This window comes from Berghia stephanieae, chromosome 6, assembly GCF_034508935.2.
Source record: "Berghia stephanieae isolate SIO BIC M18660-M18661 chromosome 6, UCSD_Bste_1.3, whole genome shotgun sequence".
Taxonomy (NCBI): Eukaryota; Metazoa; Mollusca; class Gastropoda; order Nudibranchia; family Aeolidiidae; genus Berghia; species Berghia stephanieae.
Genome location: NC_088365.1, coordinates 2,425,820 through 2,435,819, shown reverse-complemented (window position 1 = coordinate 2,435,819; position 10,000 = coordinate 2,425,820). Strand labels below are relative to the sequence as shown.

Sequence of the window (10,000 nt, the reverse complement as noted above, 5' to 3'; positions counted from 1 at the left end):
CTGCTATCAGCATTTCAATGGTGTGCAATGTATCCTTTGGAAACAGTACAGGTACTTCCTTTGACGGATTGATAAGCCAGTCTTAAGTTACCAGTAAGATGTTTTTCATGCGGATCTTGGACGCCCTCTACTTGCTGTTGGTCTATCTACATTCCATTTTTGAACATCCATCCATTCTGAAACCGAAAGCCTATCTGGTTCTCCACCTCGCCGTGCGTTAAATAAAGTGAGCCTCGATATAATGAGATTTCTCATATAAACAAAACCATTATAAGCATCGTCTGTCATCCTTGATGTCTCTTTCAAAATGAATTTTCGAAACTCATAATGTTCTGTTGAATGTAAACACCTTTAAAAACATTTTTCAACCTATTCAGCAAATAGCCAATGGTCGGTTTAAATCCGGGTATAAGTTTGCCATGTTCATTTATCGTCATATTTTAATGGCTTTTGTCAATTAATCAAAGTTCTCTGTTTTTCCTATATCCCTTACTGTAAATGTTTCACGGTCAGATACTTTTTTGGCTTTCAAGAACTAAGTTGCCTAAAGTGCGCATATCGTTCATGATAACTCGTCTGTCCTTTTCTTGCAGATTTTTCCTACATCAGCTAGGCTTCCTAACTTTATCATTATGGGATCAGATTGACAAAGATTACCAGTTTCATCATTTCTGAATTTATGGATGATTTCTTTTCTGAATGTATCATCTGCAGCTGCATCAGTATCATAATCTACCAAAAACGTAACATTTGCACTTCCAGATTTTGAACCATGACTTTCAGAGCAAGTTTTTTTTGTGCTTTGCAATTCTCTTTTGGCTTAAAAGCCTTACACAACCACAAAGCTAAGTCAACGGATCCCTGACACCGCTCCCTATCAAGAATTTCCCTATTTGTTTTCTTAATAATATTACATGAAAAAATTCCATTTTTCTTCATAACATTGAATGCCCTAAGCCTTTCCTTGCGTGGTAGTTTACATGCTTGCTTGACTTCCATTTCTTCTCTGTGTGTTCTTTTCAAGTGTCGAGTGAGCAGTACCTGAGGCTTTCCACAAAACAAACATGGTCGCTTTGGTTTCTTTTTAATTAATATCTTCTGACCTGAGAATACAAAAATATATGTAATTAAATTCATGTGATAAACCTGATTCTTAATTTTGTGTTTCCTAATCTTTAACATATATCTAAGAAGTTTGCCTTAAAAAATTCATGTGTAATTTCAAAGGATAAGAATTTTTCAGAATAGAAATATGGTATTAGAATAAAGTAAAGGTTAAGCGTTCAAATATCAAACCTTGCAACTGCCTTATTGTATGATAAACAAATATGCAAGGCACTGTAAATTAAATGGAAATAGAAGACAGTGATGCCAAAACTCCGGTTTCATTGGTAAAAACTCCGGTTTAGAGCAAAAAATACCGGGTTCCGGGCAACTTCCGTCAATTTGTTCCAAGGAGACCTCCCCTTCTCCAACCACCACCACATCATCACTACTACTACAACCATCATCACTATCACTACTACTACAACCACTACCACATCATCATCACTACCAATACCACAACCACCACCAATACATCTTCATCACTAGCACTACTACTACAACAATCACCACCACATCATCATCACTACCTCTATTACTACAACAACCAACAACACATCATTATTACTACCACTACTACTACACCACCACCACCACCACCACCACATCATCATCATCACTACCACTACTACTACAACCACCACCACCACATCATCATCACTACCACTACTACTACAACCACCACCACCACATCATCATCATCATTAACAACCACCACCACAATCACATAATCATCACTATCTCTATTACTACAACCATCAACACCACATCATTATCACTACCACTACTACTACACCACCACCACCACCACATCATCACTACCACTACTACTACAACCACCACAACCACATCATCATCATTAACAACCACCACCACCATCACATAATCACCACTACCTCTATTACTACAACCACCAACACCACATCATTATCACTACCACTACTACTACAACCCCCACCACCACATCATCATCATTAACAACCACCACCAACATCAATAATCATCACTGCCTCTATTACTACAACCACCAACACCACATCATTATCACTACCACTACTACTACAACCACCACAACCACATCATCATCATTAACAACCACCACCAACATCAATAATCATCACTGCCTCTATTACTACAACCACCAACACCACATCATTATCACTACCACTACTACTACAACCCCCACCACCACATCATCATCATTAACAACCACCACCACAATCACATAATCATCACTACCTCTATTACTACAACGACCAACACCACATTATCACTAGCACTATTACTACACCACCACCACCACCACATCATCACTACCACTACTACTACAACCACCACCACCACATCATCATCATTAACAACCACCACCAACATCACACAATCATCACTACCACCACTACCACAAAGTCAAAGTTAATTCAAGTCCTACCACTACTACAAATAAGTATTTTCATAATATATCTTAAATTTAGTTTATATCTAGAATTGAGTCTCGTCTAAAAGATCAGATATATTCATCTCGCCTCTAGCGTCTAGTCTGTCTGTATACTGTATGTTCAGTTAAGAGGATTTTCTATAATTCTATTACTCAGATTTAGTAGAATGACCAAAGACAAAGAGGTAGATTGAATTAGACTGTAGATCTGATTAGTAGATTGGTAGAGATTTTAGATACATCAGCACAACAAAATCATGTTTGTTCAATAATACACAGATAGCCCCTAATTGAAAAAAAATATTATCAATGAATCCAATTAATCATACAATCCTTTACTTCTCATTCTGTCAACGTTTTGCATGTTAGTTTTACTGAGTTAATTAAAAGTAGTAAAGACGATTCATATTGTGAGATTTAATAATATTAATACACTCGAGCACGGAAGTCTCGAACACGCAAATCTCGAAATGAAGCAAATCTCAAACTTGGTACAATTTCCCTTTTTAATCCCTCTACTTCGTTAGTATTGGCAACACGGAGATTTCGAACAATTTCCGGGGCCAACACGGAAATCTCGAACAAACTGGACATTCCTGCCTCTTGCAGTCAGTTGAATTTTTTTTCGAATTGTTTGTGTTGAATGGAAACGAAAGATGTCATCGCACTCCCCGTAGCGCAAAGTGTCAGTTAATGTGTTACGCATGCGTGTGTGTAGCATATATTATGCGCGTGTCTGCATTCTGAACTGAGGGGTACTTATTCTGAGGTGCCAGTACCATAGCAAAATGACCAGTATCGTGGGGACCCTAGGCAGTAACTGTTACGTATTAAAATTAAAATGATACAGGCAATTAGGGGAGGAAATGGTGGGATGAGAGCAATGCCCTCCCTCTCTCTTTAGCCTGAGGGTGTTAAGTGAGGTGTGATAGTGATTTTAGTTTCCGGATTTGTAGGAAATGACGTCGTGTGCTAAGTGTGTAATCCACCATGCGATATGCTGGCTTTGACTTTTAATCGAGCCCACACGCAGTGGGAATTGTCACTCCATTTATGTAACTATAATTGAACAAGACAAAACGCACTAAACGCAACATCAGTGAAAACTCTCTTCATAATTTTGTAAAAGATCACTATCGACCCTTGACAGAAGTCACAATAATGGAGAGTTATCATTATCATAATAATAAGACTTATCATGACCACCCACATTTACCACCTTTATTTTCTTTCTCATAGCCTATGTAAAATACCCCAACATGGAAATCTCGAAGAAATAGGCTTGGTCCCGACTTGTTCGAGATTTCCTTGCTCAAGTGTATACAAAACAATTAAGGTTTTTAGTTCCATAGTGACTTAAGACTGGTTTATTTGTTGATACACCTCTTTATAAATAATTTAACACGTTGGATTTAAGTAGAATTCCTTATTTTTCAGGACTTTAATGACCATGACTATACCTCTGCTGAGTCTGAATTTGTCGAGGACTCCGGAAATAAATATATTTCCGATTCTTTTGAATCTGATAATGAGGACTCCGAGTGATATTGAAGACTATTAAAATTTAATAAACAGAAAGGAACAGAGATGAGAGAGGTGATTGTAAAGCATACAAAGAGACTAGAAGCTTTATTTTGTAACATATTTTGTTATTTTTTCCAGGGTGTGCCCTTTCCTTGTTTTATTTGCAACTTTGCCCCGTTACATTATGAAGAAACTTCTATCAATACATTTTAAATAAATTAAATTTAGCATTTATATAGATTACCTCATCCTCAGTACCACCAGCTCTAAGTGGTAAATTAATTTTAAAAGATGGGTTATTGCGTACAATGTAGAACAGTATTAAATTTCTTTCCATTCCACTATTTTTTCTTCTTATAAACAAAAGAACAAAAAGAAATGGAGTCCAATCGCAACTGTTATCCTGTACCAATTGATGAAGAAAGCATGACATCCTAATCTGGTAAGCATGTAATATATCATTATTGTTGAATTAATGCCATGTTCCTTTTCCATTAGTTTGACCGACTAGTCTCCCTTTTTTTAAGTAAGGGTAGAGGAAAAGAGACATTATAAAAAGGCTACCTACCCGATTTTTATTTTATTTATCGACCAAATCTTTAAGTGTTTGTGGCAGTATAAAATTAATTTTAAACGACTTTTTTATATTAATGTCTCATGAGCAAATAAAAATGTTTATTATTGTTATTCCTTTTAATATAAACAGAGATTTTCAAAGCTTTTTAGGATACATCTATATATATATATATATATATATTATATATATATATATATATATATATATATATATATATATATATATATATATATATATATATTTATATCATTCCAACCATTATTATTTTTGAATCCCTAGAGATGTACATTTCAAAGTCACTAATCTGAATACTTGACAAGATTTTTAAAATGTCTATGTTAGGTTCTCATTACACCTTATTGAGGTAATAAAATGAGTTATGATATACCTTGTCAGTCAAAGGCTATACTGTACAATAATGGAAAATTAATCTGTATACTAACAATGTTCTACTTGCTCGATAAGAGGCATACAATGTATTTTGTAGAATTATGTAAATCTTAACATCATTATTAGCCTTTTAATATGCATATTGGATAAAATAATGTCAATATTTTCCCTAGGTCATATACTCCATATTGATTGCTATCACTGCTCTGTTTAATGTTGGAGAGGTCTTATGTTAGAAAATAATTTGTAGAAGAAAAAGTGAGTTTGGAGCCTAGGAAAGTTTTTGGCAAATATACAAAATGCAGACTGTTGTCACTCGATTTAAAGTAGTGTTACACATATTTGTCCTTTTTAGTCTACCCCATTGAAGTAGAAGCCACAGTGATGGTACCGCCAAAATGTAAAAAGTTGTAAAAAGTTGACTTCATAGAACAACACAAAATGGTTGATAATACCAGTAAGTGGTGTTATAAATTTTCAATAGTATTACATTAAGGTGTATGAATTGATTTAGCCTCAGTGACCAATCCTCTCTTCACAATCCCCCTCGCCCTTCCCCTAAAAACTCTCAAACCTGACTTATCATTATTGAACCTCCAATTAGGCAGCCAGTAAAATCTGTATGGTGTAGTGCTGGAAATGATCAGGTCTGTGGTTCAAGTTCCGGTCATGGAATGGCCAACCTTTTTATGGACCATTCTTGTTCGCTTCGCCCTTACCGGCACTTAACCATACAAATTTTGTTCTATGTTCGCCTAATTTACAGTGTTTTTTTATTTTGTTTATTTTACAATTGTTGCAAATTCTAGTGATTGGTTTTTTGATGCATACTCATGTCTCTTGCTTTGTGTTCAATGTCTGTGTTAGGTGTGTTGAAATTTAAGAGTTCGCTTATTATAAGTATAAGCAAATAATATCAGTCCTTGAAAGTTGGGATTCCATGGTGGTTTAATGGTTAGCACATCTGTCTGGCAATCTGAACTTCTGTGGTTTGAGTCTGGATCAAGGAATAATCAACTTTTTTCTTTTCTTTTTCTCTTGTTCTATACGCTCCCTTTGTCTTTGTCATTACCCTTACCGCGACTATACCATACACATTTTCCTCTCAGAGATGCCAACTGTAAATTTGGCTCAAAGGAATTCCAGACACCGCTCGTAGGAATTTCTATGCGAAAGAGGAATTTCTGCACACAAGAAAAGGGAATTGGAATGATATTTGAATGTGTTTACATATTTATAGTTCTAAATAGATAACTGATTAGAATGATATTATGATATATAAACGCATTGCCAAATACAATCCCAAAGTTTGCTTATTTTAAATGAAGTAAAGCTCCAAAACCTAATGGTAGTGATTGTAGTACTATGATGATGTGGTGGTTGTTGTAGTAGTAGTGGAAGTGATGATGATGTGGTGGTGTGGTTGTAGTAGTGGTAGTGATGATGATGATGTGATGGTGGTTGTAGTAGTACTGGTAGTGATGATGATGTGGGGCGGGTGGTTGTAGCTGTGGTTGTAGTGATGATGATGTGGTTGTAGTTGTGTTAGTTCAGATGATGTTGGAGTATTGGATGAAGTAGTGGTAGTGGTGGTAGTGATGATTATGTGGTGGTGGTGGTGGTAGTGGTTGTTAAATATGATGTGGTTTGGTGGTTGTAGTAGTAGTGATAGTGATGATGATGTGGTGGTGGTGGTTGTAGTGGTGTTAGTTCAGATGATTTGGCAGTAATGGATGTAGTAATGGTAGTGGTGGTGGTGATGATTATGTGATGGTGGTGGTTGTTGTTAATGATGATGATGTGGTGGTGTTGGTAGTTGTATTAGTATAGAAGCCTCACTGCGACACCTTTCTTCTGTTTTCCAGCTTAACCCTTCAAGACTTTAAAACACTGTCATCTTCACAGACTCCAAATCGGGTCTCCCAGCTCTGAGTTAGATAAAATCTCCTAAAACCTTCAATAGTTTAAGATCTCAACTAGATGAATTCCTTACAACACACAGAGTAGACTTTTCTCTCCAGTGGATACCTGGACATTCAAATATACCAGAAAATGACAATGCAGACAGACTAGCCAGACTGGGATCAACACTTTTACAACCATCAATTCCAGTATCCTTAGACACAGCGAAACAAATAATCAAAACAGATAAGAGAGAAGAATGGATGAACAGTTGGGCAATGAGCAACACGGGTAGATGTATGTTTTCCCATATGACCACTGCTGTAAAGACTGCCTAAATAAGCTCAGAAGACACCAGCAAAGCATCGTCTTTCAACTAAATACACAACACATACCGCTCAACAACCATTTAAGCAAAATTACAAAAGACGCATTCCCTTCCTGTCCCCTATGTCAACACCCCAATGAAACAGTAACACACCACTTGCTTGAATGTCAACCTCTTGAAGACCTGAGATGCACATTCCTCCCACCAAATCCAAACAGTAACACACTTTATAGTCACCTGGAACAACTACAAAAGAAGTCTAACTTCTACGTCATGGCACAAGACCGAAGGGCTAGAGCTCAGGTGGTCGCTGGTTCGGATAAGTAAGCTAGTTGTAGTAGTAGTGGTAGTGATAATGATGTGGTGTTGGTGGTTGTAGTAATAGAGATAGTGATGATAATGATGTGGTTGTGGTTGTTATAGTAGTAGTGCTAGTGATGAAGATGTAGTGGTGGTGGTTGTGGTATTAAGAGTGATGATGATGTGGTGGTGGTTGTAGTAGTAGTGGTAGTGATGATGGTTGTAGTAGTAGTGATGATGTGGTAGTGATTGTAGAGGGGGGTATCCTTGGAACAAATTGACGAAATTGCCCGGAACCCGGAATTTTACCAATGAAATCGGAGTTTTGGCATCACTGTCTTCTAATTTACAGTGCCTTGCATATTTGTTTATCATACAATAAGGCAGTTGCAAGGTTTGATATTTGAACGCTTAACCTTTACTTTATTCTAATACCATATTTCTATTCTGAAAAATTCTTATCCTTTGAAATTACACTTAGATTAATTTTTTAAAGCAAACTTCTTAGATATATGTAAAAGATTACGAAACACACAATTAAGACTAAGGTTTATCACATTGATTTAATTAAATATATTTTTGTATTCTCAGGTCAGATTAAATTAATTAAAAAGAAACCAAAGCGACCATGTTTGTTTTCTGGAAAGCCTCAGGCACAGCTCCCTCGACACTTGAAAAGAAAACATAGAGAAGAAATGGAAGTCAAGCAACCATGTAAACTACCACGCAAGGAAATAATTAGGGCATTCAATGTTATGATGAAAAATGGATTTTGTTCATGTAATATTATAAAGAAAACAAATAGGGAAATTCTTGATAGCGAGCGGCGTCAGAGATCCGTTGACTTAGCTATGTGGAGAACAAGCTAGGCTTTTGGTTTCAGAATGGATGGATGTTCAAATTGGAATGTGGATAGACCAACAGCAAGTAGAGGGCGTCCAAGATCCGCTTGAAAAACATCTTATTGGTAATTTAATACTGGCCTATCAATCTGGCAAAGGAAGTAAGAGACTGGTACCTGTTCTGTTTCCAAAGGATACATTGCCCACCATTAAAAAGCTGATAGCAGAGCGACAAGAAAGTGGAATTTTTGATGCAAATCAATTTCTATTCCCAAATACAGGGAAGTCAGAAGATCATGTGATAGGTTGTAATAGTGTGCAATCAGTTGCTAAAACTGTGGGAGATCAACTTGAAAAACCAAATCTACTTTTTGCGGACAAGTTTCGACATAGGAGCTCAACTCGTTTTGCACTCTTAGAAATTCCAAGTGAAAAGAGGGAAATGTCCTTTAGGCATCTAGGACATACTGAGGAAATGAATATTGACGTCTACTAAAGTCCATTAGCAATTAGAGAAATAACTGAAGTGGGAAGGTTCTTGCAAAAAATAGAGGGGAAAAACAAGACACGAGTCAGTTCATCTTCATCAGAATGTTAGCTGTTCAGCCAATACTACTCCACAAGTCTCTGTAAGAGATGGTGAACAGGAAAACCAAAGCTTCTCTTCTCATGAAATGGAAATTGAGATGCAATCATTACATGATGATGTTATTAGTACTATTAATAATGTTCAGGAAAATATTGCTGAAAACATGGATGATAATGAAAGTGATTCTAAAACAAGACAGAAGTACAAGAGTGGTAGATTTTAAGTGGTCCCTAGCTCAGACTAAAATAGTGTGTGATTTTATCTTATCCACAATTCTAGATATCAAATATACAGGGTCTAAAAGTTCCTAACCAACTAAAACATAATTGAGACCTTCATTGACGAAATTAAAATGTTTTCAGACACCGACTTTACTCCATCACAAAAAATAAGTCTCATTAAAGCAAAAACGTTGAATGAAAGATCAAAAGAACAAACTAAAGTCGATAAAATATTTCATGTTTGATTTCATTACACAATTATTAGTGATTAGTGTCCTGACACCTATCACCCAGATAATGATTGAACATAGAGAATCCAGACTTTTTGCATAGATTAATTACTAGCTCTAAAGCTTCTTAGCGCGTAGGCGCATATTTTTCAATGGCTTTTCTATATTGAATTTTTATGTTAGTCCGAGACACATTTTTAAATCCATCAAGCGTTTTTCTTAATCCAGTAGTTAAGGCTGTAGAGCCTGACAAAAATAATTGAGTGTTTTATTTTATATATCTTTTTGCTGATAGATGTTCAATATCTTTATAGAGCAATTTTGTACATCAACATTTTTTGTTCAGTATCTTCGCATTACAGAAAAAAGTTTATTTCACTATACACTATCATTAATGTATTATGTTGACAATGGTCAGTATTTTTGACAAAGACCACTGATAGGAAGTAATCTAGCTTGATTTCTGAAACTTGACTGCTATGCAAACTGCGTGATAGTACCATAACACATTTGTCTATGTTTCCGAACATTTTGGAATTCCCCTTTATTGCCTTTATC

The 10,000-nt window shown here is 36.0% G+C and overlaps 1 protein-coding gene across 3 annotated transcripts in view; it reads left to right on the top strand.

Moving 5' to 3' along the window:
* Positions 1-10,000, top strand: part of LOC144975966 (uncharacterized) — a 39,890-nt gene that overhangs the window by 27,461 nt on the left and 2,429 nt on the right. The window contains exons 1-5 of one of the 3 annotated variants that reach the window (XM_078920207.1): positions 3,366-4,135; positions 4,431-4,505; positions 5,386-5,487; positions 6,896-7,583; positions 8,152-10,000. In XM_078920207.1, coding sequence (XP_078776333.1) covers positions 8,449-8,898 — 450 coding nt within the window. In that variant the 5' untranslated portion in view covers positions 3,366-4,135; positions 4,431-4,505; positions 5,386-5,487; positions 6,896-7,583; positions 8,152-8,448 and the 3' untranslated portion in view covers positions 8,899-10,000. Of the gene's footprint in view, positions 1-3,266; positions 4,136-4,430; positions 4,506-5,385; positions 5,488-6,895; positions 7,584-8,151 lie in introns of those variants that run through there. The other 2 variants (XM_078920208.1, XR_013646007.1) reach the window with 2 other exon arrangements.